Source organism: Macrosteles quadrilineatus, unplaced genomic scaffold, assembly GCF_028750875.1.
Source record: "Macrosteles quadrilineatus isolate MER2022 unplaced genomic scaffold, UCM_ALF_1.0 Scaffold_4__1_contigs__length_99947679, whole genome shotgun sequence".
NCBI classification, from domain to species: Eukaryota; Metazoa; Arthropoda; class Insecta; order Hemiptera; family Cicadellidae; genus Macrosteles; species Macrosteles quadrilineatus.
Window position 1 is genome coordinate 68,109,765 of NW_026542597.1, and position 22,052 is coordinate 68,131,816.

Consider the following 22,052-nt stretch of genomic DNA (forward strand, 5'->3'; position numbering starts at 1 on the left):
GTCCATATTGCGTGTTGATAAATCCCTTCTTCTTTTGTTTGAAATGAACCTGTCTTCAAGGAAAACCCAAAAGATCGCAATCAATTTACATAACAAGTCCCGTTTGTTGTTTTTTGCCAGACCAGCTGCATCTTCTTTCCTCAATATTTTGTTACTCATGTGGGAGTTCAAGACAGGGTGTGGTGACTGTTTTTGTGACTCCAGTTCCAATAATCCCAAGTGTAAAAACAACTCCATATTTGATTCAAAACGTTGTTTTTGACCTTCGTTGTCTCCTATCTTTTAATCTATTCACATAAATAAATTAAGCGTAAATTAAACCGATACTAAGCTACCAACCATGTTTAATTTGAAATTACGTGTCCAAGTGGTAGTGGGTAAATTATTGGACATTTTATTAGAGAATTAACAGAAAGAATGGTCTTCCTTCTTTATAAATAAATTAAATCGTAGGGTGTGTAAAGGCCATTGTAATATATAAATTACTGAATTACAGCTACACAGTGATATGATTGATTCCAACTAACGACATAAAGAGCTGTAGATGAAGTGTTTCTTTACTCTATGCTATAATTAACAATTTGGCAATCAATTTAAATGTATCCTACCAACATTGATACCCAAGTTTAAGAGTCAGAAAACATACTTTTGTATAATAATGACGTTAGAAAAGTATATAAAATGTTTAAAATAAATGTCTGCGTTTAAGATCAAAATAATCATTGACTAATTGGACAAAATTAGCTATAACACAAATATTAATGCCACTACATCACAAATGTATGACGTATTTTATGCGGTGTAACATCATACACACAACATTATTTAGTGTGACCATAATATGAAGCCCTTCTTGTTCTAGTATATTTTTTTCTGGGTTATTAAGCAATAAGTTTATTCATAGATGCCTACGGAGTCATTGTAGTCTACAATAGTAATAGACCAACTAGATGTGACCTTTTATAATACGGATGCTCCTTTCTTGATCGTTTCTTGTTCTTGAAGTAAAGTGAAAGAAATTTTTTAAGTCAAAAGTAATAAATAAATAAATCTATGTTCTTTAAATTTTTGCAAAATATACAGATCTATAGTGCATTAAGTATCAGTTTATATAATTATGGCGCTCAAGTTTTAAAATTAGTCTTACGTCCCGAAAGTAGTCACCTGAAGGTGGGGGCAATGAAAGGATTACTGACAAAGTGTGACCTTTCTATAAAAACATTAGTAATTAAAGAACACATTTAATATTTAGTAGTTTTATGAGTTCGAACCTTTCTTCAGAAGTTCTATATTGATTCATACAATCGGGATTGAAATATAAAAATGATTTCATAATGTGTAACTTTTTTCTCATATTGTATACATACATTTTCTAAATATGAAATTTTAAACAAATGTTAAACCCTCTTGGAAGGACCTCTCGAGGACCTCTCTCGTAAAATTAAATTAAAAGCACTGTGATTTTTCTTAAATGCCTCCCCGCAACCAAACTTGTGTACAGAACTACAATAACTTGTGAAATATACTTGTGAAATATATACATTAATTATATTATTTTTAAAGAAATATATTGTAGTTGTTTTGTATATTGGAGTGATGTAAAATAAAATTTTTAAACATTGTTATCATGTTGCTTATATTCAAAAACAATACCACAAATAAGTGTCCAAAATAATGTGTTACTAATTATATGATATAATTATTTACATGGATCACAAGATGTCGACAGTAGTATGAGAATGATCTCAGCGCCTGCTTATTTAGTGCAGCAATATCAGCAGCGACAATGATGGTATTGCATGTACGATGTAGAAGGCGAAATATATTGATAACCTTAGGAAGTTCAATAAAATATGATTTCAGTATGTCTCCAATATTGCTAAGTAAATGTTCGAATCTAGCGTTATTTATAGTTAAATCTGTACTTCCAAAATAAATAGCTTAGAACCTTTCTGATACCTTTGAACAAGAAAATATAAAACTGTACTAAATTAAATAAATAAAAATATAATTAATTTATACTTTCTATTTATAATGCAAATTTTTGAATCTTGTGTATTATACACTGTTAAATATACAAATATAAATATTTCACCTACATGTTATTACAACAGCTGTATATATAAAGTAAAGGAGGTTTTTAAGGTATCTGTTTGTTCCGGTTGATCGCAAAAAGTACTGAACCAATAGGACTGATATTTTACCCAATATCATCATCATGAAAACAGCTAACACTAGGCGTACCTATTTATTAGATTTCATAAAATATACTCAGGCTACTCCCAGGTGAAGATCCATAATTTGGTAGTTTTATACCCTAATTATTATTGGCTGGTTTACATGACAGTTAAGGGAAAATCACGATTATTTACATTTTAAATTTATATTTCATTACATTTCCTTGGTTTATATTTAGAAATCTAATTCTATTAATTTTACTTCACTACACAACTATTACACCAAAGTGAAATTCGTAGAACTAAGTATTTGAGTAGGCCTAAGTACTATGTCTAAAGTAACAGTCGGTGTGGAACTGCTATCTACAGTACATAAAAAAATCTTTTCGTTCTGCAAATTCGCTTCTTTGTGTAGCATGGTTAAGGCAACTAATATTTAATATAGTAAAAAAATGTACCAGTTTTTCATATTAGGCCTTCACGAAAAAACCAAAACCACCAGAACTTTGTAGATACCTTTCTAGAATACGAAGACTTAAATTTTTTTATACGTATAAAATCATAGGTGGTAAGACAGTTAATGAGATGTAGGCCTACACAATTATAAAACCACCAGCTTAGCGTAGTTTATTTTAAATAATGCATCACACTGTAAAGAAAATCTCATGGAGAAAATTAGAGCTACTCATTATTATAGTTGATAGTTTGTTATCTATATTTTTTTTACTTTAAATGAATCCACCAACCATTTTTGAAAATGCTGATTGACTCTTTTTTTTGCGAAATCTTTCTTTATGTAGAGTCACAATTTTCACTTATCTAATAGTAGGCCTGTAGATTTTCCAGGAATCGTCCAAGGAGTTAAAAACTAAAGGAGACAAATTAAAATAAAAACTATATATATCATGTAACAATTAAGTATATTTTCACTGATATTTTTCCATAGAATGATTTAATTTTCACCATGTGTTTTTCTTTTTATCTATATGTCAATCCATCTCTTTTTTTAAACCATGTAGGCTATAATAATTGTCCAAGCAGACCAATAGGTAATTGATTCAATATGCACACAATGCAATATAGAAAATTTGTAAATAACCGAATTATGTAAATATATGATAGCCCATAACCTATTGTAACAAAATTGCTTCAAATTCAATATAATTTTACTTCAATAACTTTTCCAAATTAAAATTTAGCTTTCTAGCAGAATTAATTTTTTTATAATATATAGTGGCCTAAAATTTTGCTGTAATAAATTCAGCATTGACATTTGAGTGCAATTAGCTCAAACAGTTTCATTTATTAAAAATCCAACTATGCAATTAGAAATTCACTTAGTCCGCAGGTTTGCTGCGATGGAGGTAATAATGTGTTAAATCAGACTAAAAAAGATAACTAATTATTAATCATCATACATTTTATACTCTGAACCTTTTTGATACGGTTGCTAATATATTACCAATTACTCTTTGCAAACGATTTTGTACCATATAATTAATGCTGTTTATTTATTCTACGGCTGTACTTAACTTAAGTTTCCAGTGAGATCCTTTTCGAGAATATATTTATTGTATATGGGTATATCTGCATCAAAATTGCTAAGTCTTAGGATTAGGGTTGTGTTTAAATAGTTGTAAACAATATTAAATATGGTATTTTTGGCAAAAATCTAACAGTAGCCTACATACTAGTAAAGTCACTCTTCTTATTTAATTTTACACCGTGTTTTTGACTTCTGGGAACACCAAGATAAAAAGGAAATTGGTCCCAGGTCTAGGTTCACGATAACTACGGTAATAGCTTCCCTATATGGTATGTATATTCCCTATATGAAAAGTTTGCTCTAAGTACTTTAGTCATAAAAAAAAATACAAAATAGCTGCTTGATTCTTCAACTTATTAAAATATATTTCAAAATAAAAACTTCACTTATATTTTTGTAATTTTTATTGTATAAGCCCTGTTTTAGCTATGCCCTGGCATCATCAGACACACACAAAAAAATGATGTTTATGTTTACAATAATAAATAAATAATACAGTAGTACCGTAGTTAAATATAAAAATTATGCAGTCAAACTTTTAGGTAAAATAAAAAAAAATATATAAAAATAAAATCTGAACTAGGTTTAACAACTTACTAAATTTGGAATTTAGTGATGTTACATTTTGAATTGAACCATTATTATTGTTTACTAGATTGTCCATTTTTAGCGAATTTCCCTATAGGTAAGTAGCTATTAGCGTAGATGGCACGGTAAGACCTAGACCCGGGACCGATTTACTTTTTCATTTTGATGTCCCCAGAGGCCAAAAACACCATTCGTTCAAATTTATATATATATATATATAGATTTATATATATATATATAGAGATTTATATATATATAGAGATTTATATATATATAGAGATTTATATATATATATATAGATTTATATATATATATATAGATTTATATATATATACGTCCGTGAACGCGATAACTTGAGTAATTTTTGTCCGATTTTGATGAAATTTGGTTTAAAGGTGTAAAGCAGGATAAACTTGAATGAGTTCGCGAACCAGCATGATCGGACCATGGGAACAGGGCTTTACGGGGGGTTTTATGGGGTAAAAATTGGATTTTCTCACTTTTGACCCTCAAAACACAAAATTTCCCAATTTCTCTTTAGACCTTTTTAAAGAGCTTAAAAAAAACAAATAATTTAGTATATAAAAGTATTTTTGTTCGGTTATTAGTAACGGATAAAATTAAAAAAATTGTAAATTTAAAATTCTCATGTTATTCTTATGGAGAATATTGTCTAATGTTGTAGTTTGCTTGGTTATGGATATATTTTGATCAAACTTGGCAAATTTATTTATTTTGTACTAAGCTCAATATTTTACTAAAAAACACATTTTATTAGTTTCCTTGTAGCAGCAAACCTAGGTACTCGTTAAACCTAATGTTATTAAAATATATTTAATTGAAAATCAATTCAGACAAATGGAAATTCGCCTAGTCAGCAGGTTTGCTGCGGCGGGGGTATTGTTTATGAATAATGATTCTCATGCGTTAAGTTCATTGGGTTTAGTTAAATTTTTCAGTAATTTAGTATTTTTTAATTTTAATTGTGTGTTCCGTTTTTAAATAATGTTTCGCTATTGCTGATCTTTCTGGTCCGTTGTGTATTTTGTGAGAAGCGTGTTCCTTGAGTCTATTTTTTATATTTCTTTTTGTTTGTCCAACATACTTCATCTTACAACTGTTACATTGAATTTAAATAGTTAAATTCAATCTAATTGGTTGTTGGTTTACAGCAATTCCTCACCAAAATGCTCCCAAACACCTGACCAAGATGACTACGTTAATATAATATAATCTAAAAGATTCAATATGAGAAGGAAATACACGTTTTACTGTAAAAATAAGTTTATTCGTGATTGACATAAACAATAAATAACAAAGAAATTAATTAAGCGTCAATGATAATATTTGTACAAAGTATATAAAACTAAAGCTTAATCGTTTTCCCCTTAAATACTAAATATATACATCAAACTTTCACAAATCACGTTGCATGCTACTATTAGAACACCTAGTGTAAATACACTTTGATATAACAAAACATTCCAACATATACACAGTTTATATATTCTGTTTTAAAGCTACTTATTTAAGGCTAACAACAACACAAATCACTCAATTTTACATAGTAATTTACACAATCACATTAATAGAAAACTTAAGCATGACAGATTTGAAGGTAGATAAAGTATCTACTATAATATTTTGCCAACAGTTGTTTTAATAGTATTTTGTATAGTACATACTTACATAAGACATATACAGCAATGCAATGACTGGAGTAAACTTATTTTCGGCTTTCTTATACATTACAGAACAATTGTAATTTCCTGCATGAATTTAAATTAATTGGAACTTGGCATAAGACATATGAAACGATTTTTAATCCATATTGTACTCTAAAAATAATCTGTTAACAAAAACGTATTAGTTAGAGCGATGTCTTGGAAAGAAGACATTAAAGAATAATGTAAAGCTCAACGAATATGATAAAAAAACACTTACAAAGATTACATAATGTTGATGTTTCGAGATAGATTACGCATTCATTGTTGATCAAATGGTTTATGAAATCGATTTAAAACTACCACCAAGTGATCTTATTACATTGTACAACTTATACTTAATCCGGTACATAAATTACTATCACATAATTATTTCACGTTATCTTATATTGTGTGAAAAATGTTGCTCAGCCTTCAAAACTGCTCAATAAACTCTATGATCTATGACATCATAACTAGTATCACAGTATCGGAACTTCTCTTCCTCCCTGGTATCTTATTTCAAGGAGTTCCTCCTTTTGTAACTCTTTCAACAGAGCTTTCCAGATATTCTCCATTGTTGCTTTCTTCTTACTCGAGGTAAGCTCTCTCCGGGATCTGACTCAAAGCTTGGTTGGCAAAGTCTGTCAAAACTCCGCTGAAAACCGACGCCAGCTTCTTCTTGATTATGGAGTAGATCTCGTTGGAGTTTTCGTTCAAAATGACATTCATTGCCTCACCTGTAAAAAATAAATATATGAACTACATAAATAATAAAACTACATGTAAATAACAATAGCGATAGGATTTACTAGTTCAGTTGTAAAATAAAAATCTAATTGAAGACAGTCTATTCGAAACCGAAATAATATGCTCAACCATCTCTAAGAATACAACTCTCATATTAGTTAAGTGTATTCGTTACAAAAACACGGTGTGGCGGATTTCCAGGGGAGTTTCAAATTTAAAATAGTCGTAGGTCTATATTTATATTCCAGCAAAATTTCAGTTCAACTGGCCCAGTGATTTAAATATAAAATATAAACGTATATCTCAATGTGACATACTCACAAAAATCCAAACTTTCACATTTATAATATTAGCAAGTTGAAATTCTACAACACATTGATATGTTCTGCAAATGCATAACCTGGAGTATCAAATTGTAAGTTATATAACATTCAGGTTTGTAAAAACGGGACGTAAGAAGTTAAACGAACATACAAAGAGTCGTGAAGCACGATTTCCAAGGTCATTTACCTTATCTACCGGTTAATTATAGGAAAACGCCCATCAACCAGTTCACAGACTAAATTGCTATTTTAATTTCCCCAACCAAGGTCACCATGTGTTATACAATAATTTAATGATTAGTGCAAATCTGTAGAACCAGAAAACCTTTGTACTCGTTTGGTCTGACAAGTCACATGTCTTGCAAACTAAATAATTTGTAAATAACAGGTTTTTCACTTGACTCAACTAGTTGATCCTAAATATTATGTAGCTTTGGACTCTAACTAATTTAGTAACAAGGCTACACATAGTTATACTTCTGGAGAACCAAGGTACAATAACCTTTTGTTTACAGCGTGTTAATGCAATTCAACACTAAGCAAAAAAAATTTTGAAAAGCTTTTAAAGTGTTTAATGATCCTGTCAGAAACATATAAATAATAAGAAACCATCCAAAAATAAACTAGCCTATTCACGCAAATGATTGTATGATGACTATGTTAGTTTTTATCGTTACTTCGAGTCCTCTTAGATTAAGTATTTATTGCTGAGCTCATAAGTGACTTGGCGTTTTCTGCTTGAAGTAATTTGTTTACTAGGTGTCATGTTGAAGATAAAACGGCCATTAGGTGAAGAAACTATAGTTTATTTGAAGGAGAGACTCTCAAAAGTGAATTAGACAAGTACTGATGTTCTGATCCAAGATACTTACTAAAATACTATTGGCCTATTTTAAAGCTACTGAAAACTGTTGGCAAAACATCGTTGAAACTAGGATATCACGCTTACAAGCAAAATATCAATAAACAACATCAATCTTTGTTACGAAACCCTAATCTTTGTTTATGTTAGGACTTATTTGTGTAAACGGGGAATATCATTTAGTCAAACGATGTTATGCTTTTTAATTTACTTTTCGGTTTTAATTTACCTTTTTATTTTTTAGTTCACGTTCTATATATAGATATATAAAAATTTGAACGAATGGTGTTTTTGGCCTCTGGGGACATCAAAATGAAAAAGTAAATCGGTCCCGGGCTTAGGTCTTACCATGAGACCTACGGTAATAGCTACTTACTACTTACTTACTAGGGAAATTCGCTAAAACCTATAAATTATCTACAATAGTTAGTTAAAGTTTCAAAAGTAGCGTTAACTAAGTATGTTTAGTAAAGTTTAAATGAACAAATGTTTTGTACCATTGTGAATTTTTAACATACAAGTCCAGAAGAATTAATAATAATTTATAATATTGCAAGCCAAATTTTTAAATAAATTTTGACTTATCCTTTGAAGGTAGCTTACCAACCTTTGAAAAATAAAAAAAAGTATTGCACAATATGAAAAGCGTGGTCAAATATTTGCATTTGCTCACCCAAATGATTGTCACCATCCAGCTGTTCTGCAGGTCTGAAGGAGATGGTTATTGGCATCATGTCTATGTCGAACCCGTCAATCTCCAGATGTTTGACTCCATCACGTGACATCTCCCTCAGATACACCACCCATGATGACGTCACATCAGCTGTTGACAGGTGATCATTGTTAGAGAATAATATCAACCGTATAATGAATGTAGTTTGCATTCAACTATGGAAAGCGTTTAGTTTAATCAACAGACGGATTTGAAAGACTAACAAAGATGTATCAGGTCATATGATAAATATTTGTCTGGAACAGCTGATTTAATTTAGTCTACATTTGAAGAGTAATCTATAGATCAATAAAGTTTAAGAAGAAAGTATTTTTGATTGATTCCTTTTATATTATGTAAGTATACATTCTGTTAGTTGAATATTGAATCAGAGATAGCGAACAAAGTAAGATAGTTTTGTGAGAGAATTTTGTGTAAAAATTATAATTATGACATGTCATTTTGAAGAATTGTATGGATGCTAGTAGACCTACAATTAACTAGATTTCATAGACAAGTACAAATTAAAGATTCAAAAGAACTTAAGAAGCCTATAGGATCCAAAGGATGTCACATTAGTAAAATTGAATTGATGAAGCAACTTCATTAGACCAGTGCAAGGAATTTTTTTTATTTCTGAAATTTAGGATGATCTTTACACTGTATAAAACGCAAGGAAAATGCTTTCTCATAGTGTGAGTTGAATGATAAGTTTATTTTCTAAACTCTATCTCATGAGTTAGTGAAATCTCCCCAACACCAAGGTTCACGTTTCTTTTCAAAGTCATTCTTCTCTTTGAAATTAAAATATTTGTTGATTTCGAGTGTAATTCGTGATTATTTATTGTTTAACTTGTTTAAATACTTACTCATGTTGACAGAGAAGGCGCCAGCACTGTGAAGAGGGAAGTTGACTATTAACCCTTCACTGTTATACTCCCCTGTAATATGCAGGAACGGTGTCTTCCCAGTCACTTCCAGCTTGTTAATATCGTCTAGAATAGTCCTGCAGAATAAAAATAACATTAGATATCGAAAGCTATGTTTAAAGTATATCATTGTAATGAAATTAGTTAACCAAGTAGTACTAATATGCTTAATTATATTTTTTCAGCATTTCAAGTAAAGGGTGGAACTTATACTTGAACGTGGTGCATTAAGGAGATCATAAAATAAATTATGTACAAAATTAGTTATTTGTGCAACTAGTGAGAAAAGTAAGCAATTGACTCACTCGAGAGAAATCCTTACTCACGAGCCGTAGGCGAGTGAGGAATGGTTTCTCGAGTGAGGCAATTGTACTTTGAACTCGAGTTGCACATTATACTTTTCCTACAGTTACCATAAATCAAATAAATTTGTGAAGAAACATAACCTATTTTTACACAGAAGTGAACTTTTAATATAACATTTAATGTGAAGTGACAAATACAACAGTACAACAGCTGACCAGCTGATTTACAGCCAGTGCTGCCAACGTATTTCGCGCGCATACGACGTTGCCTGCATGTTACGCACTCACTATTTCGTGCCTTCACGTTGAAAATCTGGAGTGAGACAAAGTAATTAGAGTGAGACAATGTTAACATTGTCTCACTGATGAGCAAATTGGCCACTTTGCTTTCTCAAATCAGTGAGAGAACATGTACATTGTTAGGTAACTGTAGGAAAAAGTAATTCCCATTATTATTACCTCCTCATGAACATTTCCCACAACCGACTTTCAATGAAGAAAAAAATAACTAATACGTAATATGTAGTATGAAACAATACCATAGAGTATAAAAACGCTAATGATTAAGGTCAAACAAATATACTGCAAGTACAGTTTTTATCTTATACTAGGTATGTTTTTATGTGCATTGCACGGTCCCGTAACGACTGACTTTTGTTCCACGTTTTACTGTACATTTTAAGAAGTGAGATCTTCAGCTAATCCATAAGAGCTTACATTTAAGTAGGGGGTTTTCATCTATAGATCACAGTAAAACGTCCAGTAAGAACTTATTAACCTATTTTGAAATCATTACTTCATACGGTTTTATAATATGAAATCAAATTAAGTGTTCGATATATTCACTGTAACCTTTCAAATCATAATCTTCCATAGACATTGTATTTATTGGATATATCCACTTTAAAATGCTCCACAAATGAGTTCATCACAGCAATTAATTTGTTAAAATTCTGCACTCACGTGACTTTGGCGATCTCGATGTCTGTGAAGCCAGTGATGACGACGTGTTTCATGTTGATGTCCAAAGTCAGGTTGTGTTCGTCGTGTTTGATCTGAAGGAATGGAACTTCCATCGGGTCCAGCGGGGGAACTCCCAGCATCAAGCTACCTGAAACAAACAACCAGAGTAACAATAAGAGAAGTGTAGGAATAGTTCTCTAGATAAATAACTGATCTTAGTGAAAAAGAAAACTATGAGTCGTCCATTTTACACTCTTAATTTTGGCGTTTCACTTCATTCCTCGGTTAAGCACTTTTCATTAATGTTAATTGAATTACTAAAATAAACTAGAGAAAGTAAAGAAAATGGAAAAACTCCTGAAGACTTACCAGATTTGAAGTACTTCAAGACATTTTCTAGACCCTCCTTGACACATTCATTTAGTCTTGGACTGGTCCTGGAGCATCTAAAGGGTGAAACTGGAAATAAAACAGAAAAGTTAATAAAAATAGCTTAAGACAAAGAATACTCCAAACATAGTCATAAAGGCAAAATATAGAATAAAAGGAAGAAATATGCTGAACATAGCGATGAAACACGAGAGCAATACAGATAGCTTAAAGGCAAAGAATATACAGAATACATGGAACAAAACAAACAGAACATACGAATAGCAAGAATATGCCATAAAGAAATACATGTATTTTTAGTATAGTTCTTTCAAGTTCCATTATATCTGTTCAAGTACACGTGAAAACTTGTTTTGTCTCATAAAGAAATCGTACACTAGACTTGATTGCACTGATGTTCAGCGTCATACATGTTTCGTAATCTTGACCTTAAACCTGTGTTGTCAATAAGTTGTTAATGTTGCTATTACTAATTGCCAATCATCATATAATTGGTTAATGGGTATCCAATTTACAATATTCATGTCTTGCGCGACATTCCAATCAAGTGAGTCAGGTGATACTTTGAACACATCGAAAATGTCGTCATAGCCAAAGAAATGTTTACAATAAGCTTTGAAAATAAGTTTTTATCTTTAATGAAGCATTCCCAATTATGGTGAGTTTTTTTAGTTAAATGATCAATTATATGCTTGTAAAATATATGAATATAATTTCATGTCATGTTTAAAAATTTAGTTAGATTTAAACGTAGCATGTGCTTGAAATAAGTAACTGGAACCTATACATTGGAAATTAAATCCATTTTAATAATAGTTTTACAAACTTAACAAAAACGCCAGAGTTAATTTTTTTAGGTATAGCTAGCATGCTCCTAAAACCGTCGTTGTACTAATTCTCAGAAAAAAAATGAATTTATACTTTTTGTATTTGTAATTGACATTATACAAGTTTTTTTTTATTAATTTTGTGTGTTCTGTGTTTTTACGCCAGTGGCATTTTATACGTTTTGAAGGGGAACGGTCCAAACCCTGGTCTTGTTACTATCTGACGTCGACCATTTTGTTAGATAGCATCATTAACTCATATACCAATGACAAATGAAACCTGGGTCTGGAAACGATAATCAACTCTAGACTGTAATAAAAGTCAGCACAATGACCTAATATAATCATCCTATAACCTAATAAATAATAACTAATGAAACCCATAATCAGCAACAAATTGAATATGATTCCTAAACTAAGCATAATAGATACAGGAAGATTTTTTACCGCCAAAGTAAATTTCTCATAATAGTCAGTCATCATGATAACAATCTGTTTATCCCCTTAAACCATGCCATAAAGGTCGTAGAACACCTCCAATCAGTTTTTATGACGTACAATTTTCACGCTGCTATGTAATAGGTGAAATTATGGCAAGTAATTGCCCTGAAGTAGGCATAAAACTGTGCCTTTAGTCAATAATAATGTTAGGTTAAGGTAGGATGTATCAATTTAAGTGTTTAATAATCAAATGGAGTTCCTCTAATTTGTTTCCTCATCAGGGAATGGAAAATTATCGCTAGTACCATTGTAAATAAGTGCTGTGTTCACCTTAAGTTACTTTTAATTATTTTTCATTGTTATAATACCTTATTGCTTGCCTGAACTCATAATATCTTTAGCATATTACTATTTACCTTTTTAAATTAGTGTTTTAAACCATTCAATTGTTTTATACGATTATACAAGGCAGATATACATCATCGAGTCGAAAATACCATCTAGGTCTTTGGTAGATGATGGTGTTAATTTTATCTGGTCAAAATGGTTGTACTATAGATTGGAAAACGCAATGGTACAGTGATGAAAGTGTGGAAAAATTGCCATACGGTAATAATATTCTTAGCGAATGATTGAAATTTTACATGTAGTATAATATTTTACTCTTTTGATCCTTAACATCTTCGCCTTTAAACTAAACAATTAACACATTAAAGTAAGTTAATACTTATTTCGGCAATTTGCTTTCATCCAGAGTGGTGGATGACAAATTAGGAATTTCAGGTTGTCCACGAACTTATTTCTACCAATATTATTTGTAAACAACTACATAAGGTCAATACACCCTACTTAGTCAAGTGTTATTGTCTATGTATGCGATACCAAGGTCTATAAGCCTTCCACCCAAGAAAGACTCAAATGAAACCACCGATTCGACAGCAAGGAGGTCACCTTATCGTTTGTTAAAACTGTTTACATTGTGGTGTTTTACCATGTAATTGTATTTATTTAAAAGAAAAACACAATCTGTAATTGTTTACCATTTCTATCTATTCTATGTTATTTTTGGTTCTGGTTTTAGTTTCTCTGGTTATATTACTGAAGTTTTAGCATGCTAAATGTACATGGGTCTATAGGCTTTTTCGATCAGTGTTTGAATGCATTATTCCATTATTATAGCATTACTTACCTTAGGAAGAAGAAGCTTTAAGTATTGAAATAAGGAGAAATATTTATAGTAATAATATTTAGGAAATTGTATCAAACTATTAACGAAATAGTTTGAATTTTATTTTAAAGAAACCCACAATGCAAGGATTAAAAGAAGATGTAACGATTTACTCACGCTTGCATGTTTAAATGGGGATATGTGTTCGCCCAGAATAATGAAAATACATAGTTGTTTAGTCAAAATTATCCCAGCCACAAAATTAACAAAATTTTGAAATTTTTATTCTAATCTGTAACATTAATGTATCATTCTTTCTGTTATCCAAATGTTGTTATGGCTAAATGACTAGACAACAAAAATCTCCCCAATTAATATTTGACACCTAGACAGATTCTTTACTTTCCAGAGCTAAATCCTTTGTATGCAAGAGATTATAGTGCTAGCCTTCAAATCTGAATGTCACCGGTTCGATTCCAAACGAGAAGTTTAATTGGGCTATCCATTAATGATACTCTCCAACAAAAGATGTATCGTCTTTATGTTGATGATTGTGAAGTATTGTAATTATAAATATACATGTTTGGAGTTAAAATAGTCATGAGACGGGGGTTTGAAACATTTCCTCTTACAAAAAACTTAAAAATACAAAACCTATCTACTCTTACCTGTAGGGAACGCTTCATATTTCAGCAGCAGGTGTACCACTACCACAAATATCATCAGCAATGTCTGCGCTACGGCCATCTCTGCTAGTGTCTACTACTTGAGCACTCACACTGCACACTGCGCCACTAATCCTGTAAACACAGCCACCTTCAGACTCACTAGAATGTTCTATAGCTGCGCACAACAGTCTAGTATAACCTAAGATAAGGGGTTTCCTAATGTGAGGGTGTTTACGTCATGGAGATTAGGGAACGGTTGTGGAAGTCATTGATTGTTAATACTTCGCCTGAGGGGGTAACGGTCAGGGGTTCTTTCCACTAGCTTTCCTGAACTTGCGTTATTTCCATAGAGAAATATTGTTAGAGTTCTATTTGTGTGCTATGACTTGGGGGGAGTGAGCTGGTCTAGTGGTTAGAGCGCGGGTCTTCGGTCCCTGAAGTCCCAGGTTCAAATCCCGCCATGTCACCAATGGATTTTATCTCAAAATTAATGAAGTGACCCCAAGGTCTAGCCTGAAGTAATATAATGTGGAAAACAATACCGGGATAGTGTCTAGCGCCATGAACAAATGTGCCATGACTTATTGTAGTAATACTCTGCTTGGTAAATGTTTCTTATATTTGCTTGTTATAAACGTAAATAGTTTACTGCATCGGAGTTAAGGTGCTTGGTAAATTCACAAAGTATTTTTTTTTTTTTTTTATTATTAAAGTATACAATTTAAGTGAGATTGTAATTTATAAAACCTTTGTATTTTAAGTTTAAGAATTTGAAAAACTTTGTCTCTGCCAAAATAAATCTGGATGCCTACAGAGCTTTAGCTGATTAAAACCAACTGGATTTATTCTGCGACATAATTATATTTACTGATGATTTTGGAATTTTTAACTTGTGTTTTAACAATATTGGCAACCATTTCAGTACAGAAATGTTGTTTATTCCTTAAATACATTTTCATGGTCAATACAGTACATACTTTCGAAAACACGATTAATGTGCGGTATAGGATTTTATTTCTAAGACTACCACCTATTAAGAATACCGACCAAGATCTTTCAGGATCATTTAATTAAAGCCCAATGATCAGTAACAGCTGGGTCCAGTTTGGAACCATCAAAAAGCTACTGACTCAGGATCGATCCAGCAACCTTTTGAATGTTATGCAATCACTATAATCTCTGGGCTAACCAGCCAGTCTAAAACAATTAAATTAAATATGGACTTTTCACTGTAGCACTTTTATTTTCACATTTTATAACAGTCCGAAACCGTACAAAATCATCGTACAAAATCCGTAAAAAAAATCCCAGGAATATGTATTAAAATATACTGAGGTTTGATTATATCGTATGATTTCTGCAGTAACCACTGAACAATGGATAAGTAAAAATTACCTTCAGTTCAAAGATAAAAGGACATGGTATATTTCATTACTAGTACCGAAAGTGGTATTTTCTGGTGCGTGCTCAAGTTTCATGAGTGAGATAAAAAGCTGAACACAGGAGCACTAAATTTCTCGTGCGAGGCGAAGTCGAGCCTGTAGGGGGCATTTCATGTAAGTATGCGGTGAAGAAGAGGGCGGGAATAATTATTTCGGTATACAACTGTGAAATTAACTGTTTTCGTTACATGTTTATCGCTGCGTAAATTCATCATTAGATTGTTTACTACGGAAGATAATGTTTACTATGGAAAAGTAATGTTCACTATATTTTTTGGATTTTGCCGACGTAAACACACAAATATTTGTTATTGTCCCATCAACTGTTTCAATTTGCAACAACCAACACTGAAAAATCAATGTAAAATTGAAGATGGTGGCTTGACCTAAAACATGCAATGAGTTTTGAAATGCTACTAACTGTAATGCGGAAATATCCAATGTCTGTTTTAATTAAAAAAATAATTAGTTTTTGTAGTGAAGTGAAAAGTAACGTTCAAAACACGACTCGGTGGTCATTACATATTTTCGACCATATTTAAAGTGCTTGATAAATCCATCGATATATAACTCTACATCGTTATAGTGTTACTAGTTCAAGGTTGTGAAGTAAATACTCACTTCAACCTAAATCACAGCAAAAGCGGCATTTGCACATTTTGTTCCCATTTTCTATTGTTGACAAATAAAACAGCTGATATCAATAATATAAATAAATTGTACGAAAACAATAGTGCCCGTGGTGTACGAATCAAGAACTGATTGAAAATCAGGAAAAATCAGGGAAAATCAGGTGATCGCATTGTCCTTGATATAAATTAGAGTTTGGCAAACAATTATTACTTTCTTTAATATCAGCTGTTTTCGAAAATAGCTCCTTTCTTCACGGAGTAATAAAAGTAATTTATTAAGCTGGGAAGGTGACAAATAACAAAACTAGATAATTTTACACTTTTAACACGGCCACTTATTACATTTACAAATGTATAGTAATTTATAAACTTAACAAACCTAACCTTATCTTCATACGTTTAGAAAGTGTAATCTGACATTGTAGAACCTTCTAAATTTAGGAAGGTTCTTAATAACTTTATGCATAAACAATACATTACTTCCAATGGTAAAATCTACCATGTACCTAGAATTATTGTGAAATTCAGCAAAGAATGTCAAAGAATGTTATCGTCCTGAGTAGCAAGGAGAACCAGCGTAGTTTCTGTTGTAATCAAACTCGGCAACAAAGAATCTGACGAAGGTCGAGGACGAGAAAAAACTAATTTTCGCATGTTTTGCTCGTTAGAAACTTTACTATCTTGTCGTCAACATCGTTGTGTACCAACAGCAGATAATATGTATTTAAACATCAGCTGTTGTTTCACACTTGTCACGACACGACAACATGTTATCGCACATATAAATCACGTGGTTTATACAATCGAAATTAATGATTGACAAACATATTTTAAGTCGAGGTATAGAAACAGTTTTCATACATAGAGATGAATCGCCTCTGTTTATGTACTGTCAGTAGGTCAGGATTTGAATGGTGTATAAATTAGGGGATTGCTTGTGACTCATTCTCACTAAAACGTTCTATTGGCAATTTAAAATTCATTCCAAAACATTGGATTGATTTTCTTAAATTAGTTCATCAGCAATCTAAAAAGGTTGATGTAGTATGTTCCACTTTTTGGTATTATTATTGTTATTTTAACTCAAACAGCTTACATTTTTAAATTCCCTCGTAATACAGTGTGTTTTCAACCCAGATGGCTCAAATAAATGAGCACTATGTATTGTATGACGACTATTTTTAAAGATATTTAATGAAATATCTACTTGAAAATATAACCTTTTACTGATACGTATTACAAAAAAAATCTATACGAAACAAAAAATACATTCTTCAAGGTTTAACACAGGATATTTTATTGTATAGCAGAGAATATTATATTCTATGAACAATTTTTCAGGAAGTTTAGTTGAAATATTCATGGAGTATTACTCAGTGAAATTGGATACGGTTAAACGGACACGCTTCCTCAATCAAACTCTAAGGTCAAAGTTACTATAAAACGCGTTTCCGTGTTTTTATATGCAATTTTAAAATCTACATACTATTTTAAATATGTATAGTTGGGTTTGGTTACCATACTACTCTAATAATTGTGCCCTAAGATTCTTTAAGATTTTTTTATCGAGATGTCTGAAAATTTACTGTTATCAAACTATTTTACCTGTAGGCCTAATATTACTTTTAAATTTTAAAATTAACACTTAAGTAACCCAAAGGTTTATTTCGACTGTATATCACATAGCATTAGTGCATGTTAAGCTATTATTACTTAAGTTAAATAACTTAATCATTTTCTATCTGGGATTGAAAGTTGTATTATGTCATAATATTTTGTTCCCCAAACAAATAAACTCACACTCCGTCTTCAGTCCTTAGAAAGTGCAATCATTCCCCAACCCCTTGAATATTTCATGTTCGTGACCTTCTTGTTCTTTAAATTTTAACATTTAACCTCCCTTGTGATCTCTTCTATACTCTCATTAATCTGTAAAATGTTGGATAAAGAAATTTTCTGAGAACTCAATCTAAACCAGGTAATTTAATATTGGTTAGTGAATAATCGAACCTATCGTTAATAGCATATTCTAGTTTGTTTGTAAGGGAATGTTATGTAACATGTAACTCTCAAAGCGTAAAATCCATTAAAATCTATCTTCAGATTAAAAAAAAAACTAAATAATTACAGTATTTATGTTTTTCAAATCTGTAATATTCTTCCAACGTAATTGGCATTTTTATCGGACTATAATTCGCATAAATTCCAACAACGTGCGATTAAAATCGTTCCAGCCGGCGTTTAACTACCACCATTATACAGATTATCTACTTCCTTAAAACCGCGCGTTCAACTCTCCACTCTTTTGTTAACATGAGATGTTTTGATACATCTACTATGCAACAAGTGCTATGATAGGTAGTTACCCTTGAGTATAGAACTCCTCATTGCCATATCGTTGAGTTTGGCCGATACTTGGGGATTTTGTGTTAAAAACTTGTTTCCCTTGACTGAATTTGATACACTACTAACGGTTTGATTCTCTTGGTGGTTATAAAAGGTTGAACAGCTGTTTTACTACTCATCTTAATCGATACAAGCTAATGTGTCATTCAAGGTTTGGGTATTATTTCATATCTAAAGGTCTGTTCAGTTTTAGGTTTTAGCATGGATAAAACATACTCCCTTAGTATATTTGTCATCCTTATGGATCAGCCGAAGCCTATTTTATTGTTAGTTTTGTCCTGTGCACTGGAGAGGTTATGTTTTGTTTACGATTTTTTTCTTGTTATTTCAGTAATTTAAAACCTCATTTTTCCAAATAAAACGATCCAATAAGTAACAATAACTGGTCTCCTAGTTATATAACCAAATAGTTTAAGTTATAACGTCAAACGATATGGCAGAAGATGAAAATAACCCTAAAATCCTAGAAACAAAATTTCGTCTACGTACATGAACTAGACGCGAAAAACAAGCATCAATATTTACAATGGGATGAGAAGTCTACTTCTGTTGCTCCTTCTATGGTTTTAGTTTATGTTCACCAATTTACCCTATAGGGTTGTTGTTTTTTTTCTCATACGAATTCTTTCTCATTATAATTTCCTTTTCCATACAAACCCATTTTTGGTAATTCTTTTTTTAGCGATTTCAGGGGTGGTCATACTAAGAGTGTCCTTATTTGCTTAGGGAATAGTAATTTTGTTTGTTAAATATTTTTTGTAAAAGTAGAAGATAAAAACTGATGTGCTCATTGAGTCATAGACAAGCAAAATCTGCACGATTAACGACCGAACTACAAAATATTTTTTATCTTGCATCGTTATATAAGCTACACTAATAGAAATTCTCCTGAGGTCATACCTTAACATTTTATGATAACGTATACATCTATTTGTACAGGATTTCCTAGTCATTAGTATTATCCTAAGTGGAGTGATCCTGTTATAATCGTTGCCAGTAATATCTTCTGTAAGTAGACGTCATGGCATCCTAACAAACAAGATATTAAAGTACAAAAACATGGTAGTTTAAGCCTTGATATGTAAATTAGTTTAGTACATTGGTAGGTTTGATAGTATTGGTTAGTTTAGTATATGTAAAACTTTTTTTGTATGAATAGGCTGATTCACAAATAAATAGTAATAGTTTTTTTCTGTAGTTAACATTGTATATTGTAATAGTTTTATTGTCATTGAGGTTACTCTAAATGTAACAATACACAATAACAATTTTCGATTGTTAGCTTAAAATTTAATTTGTCTAAAATTTTTGGAGTGGCAGTCCAACCAAAACTTAGCTTAATGGACTAACTTTATGGATAATAACGAAAAATATATTCCAATGTCTCAATAAAGTAAACTCAAGTCTTAACTAAAACTTAAGTACTGTCAAGCCCACTTCAAAATCTGTTGATTACGCTGTCCCAGGCACCTGTTAAAGACACTGCCAGTGTAACCTTTGAGTTTAAGACAAATTAAACTTAACATAAGACTGGTAATTTTAGTACTCGTATGGAATTCGTTAAGGGGTGGTTAAACACCAAAGCACTTAAATAACGCTTAGTTTATTTATATTTTGTTTATTTCAGCTTTTGTTTACAAAATAAATTTGTTACAAAATAAGTTTTTTTTATATTATTATTTTGCTATTTAACTAATACACAAACCATTAACACAAACTTTTGTTTTTAGTTATTTTAATTCTATTAAAAAGGCTATAACATTAATGGTTCATATGAAACAAATAAGGCTACAAGAGATGCGATTGAAAGTTTTTCGTAAAAAAAATATGTTGTTTGTTTTGTAAAATAAAATTCCAGCTAAACTCCCATGTTTACCATTTAGATGAATATTTAGTTTTTTAACCGCAAGTCTCTCAGCCTCAATTAATTCTGACAATGGGACCTTCAATAGTTTGTATTCCTAACAGGAAGGAAACTGACGTGCCGAAGTTGCGAATAACTTTATTAAAGGTAGGATACCCAGCATGTATCACAACAACTTCTTTCCACTCAAAATATTTGTCAATTATTATAAAAAAACATATAAAGATTATATTGAGCAGAAATTATTCTGTAAATAATAATAAAAAGTATTTACAGAAGATATTTTTCAAAAGGTTGGTTTGTAATCTATGTAGTCTTTCTTGTCAAATTATATGGCTTAACTTATAATTGAATGCTTATAAAGGTATTGTTATTAGAAAGGTTTACCAACACCACAAAAACTGTGTAAACTCCTAAACCTAGAAAGCAGGTATTAAGTTTCTATAAATGGGTTTTATCACTCTTAATACTGGATATTTTGAGTTTTAAGTACTAAACGGAATCAAAATGTTTTCTTAAATTATGCCTAACATTTAGCTCTGAATAATAAACCTAATGAATCTTTTAACATATATCAAAATCTTCACAATATTTGTATTTATTAAACATGCAACTTTTAAGAAGTTAAAATGAACTTCAAGTTTGTGAAACTATGTAATGATTCTTCCAAATAATGCACTATTTCTTATAAATTTATTACAAAACAAGATCGTGACATTGCTATTTTTATTAGTTCCAAATGAAATGTTACATCGAAGTTAATGTACGTACCTATTATACAAAGAATGAAGTGCACATAGTCAAAACGAGTATAATACCTGTACTACGCCAAATTACGAGATAACAGTATCAAATGAGAAATTAAATGCCATATTTGTCTCAGAATACAAATATTTTAGGTAATCTCACATAAACATATTTTAATTAAAATATGTATCATATCTGCATCTTTTTTACCAGTTTGGATTTAGAACTGGTAACAAAGCTTTTCTCATTTAATTTTGAAAACTTTATGTTAAATTACTGTTATCGATCACTCACTGAAACACAATCCACCTAAAACAATTAACGACCCTCAATACTTTACCTACTTTCAATAAATAGAAGTGGTCCTAAAGCGCATCCCTGTTGCACACCACATCCACTCCCCTCCTTGCAGCTCCGAGCAAAGTAGACTGAGATGAAGCACGACAGGGGCAACAGAGTTTACCTTGACCTTGCCGGACTACTCCACTTGACCGTGCCCAGCACGATAATGCGGTACCATAATTATCGTGCCGCACGATAAAAACCAGTTTCAGTTTTTTAAGTGTTGTATAATGTTATGTTCCAGTAGTTTTCGTCAGAAGTCAGGAA

General features: G+C 31.3%; 1 protein-coding gene across 3 annotated transcripts; it reads right to left on the bottom strand.

The window, feature by feature from the left end:
- Positions 1-5,590: 5,590 nt before the first annotated feature.
- LOC128992639 (uncharacterized) lies at positions 5,591-21,852 on the bottom strand. 3 transcript variants are annotated; one of them, XM_054416322.1, is made up of 7 exons: positions 21,788-21,852; positions 14,353-14,484; positions 11,228-11,317; positions 10,859-11,006; positions 9,531-9,667; positions 8,623-8,772; positions 5,591-6,754 (listed from the first exon to the last, which is right to left on the bottom strand). In XM_054416322.1, exons 2-7 carry the CDS (start codon positions 14,429-14,431, stop codon positions 6,606-6,608), a joined length of 753 nt encoding a protein of 250 aa, XP_054272297.1. In that variant the 5' UTR covers positions 14,432-14,484; positions 21,788-21,852; the 3' UTR covers positions 5,591-6,605. The 3 variants fall into 3 exon arrangements, with proteins under 3 accessions (XP_054272297.1, XP_054272298.1, XP_054272299.1); XM_054416323.1 differs by having other exon boundaries at positions 21,784-21,852; XM_054416324.1 differs by having other exon boundaries at positions 14,353-14,481; positions 21,788-21,845.
- Positions 21,853-22,052: the final 200 nt, after the last annotated feature.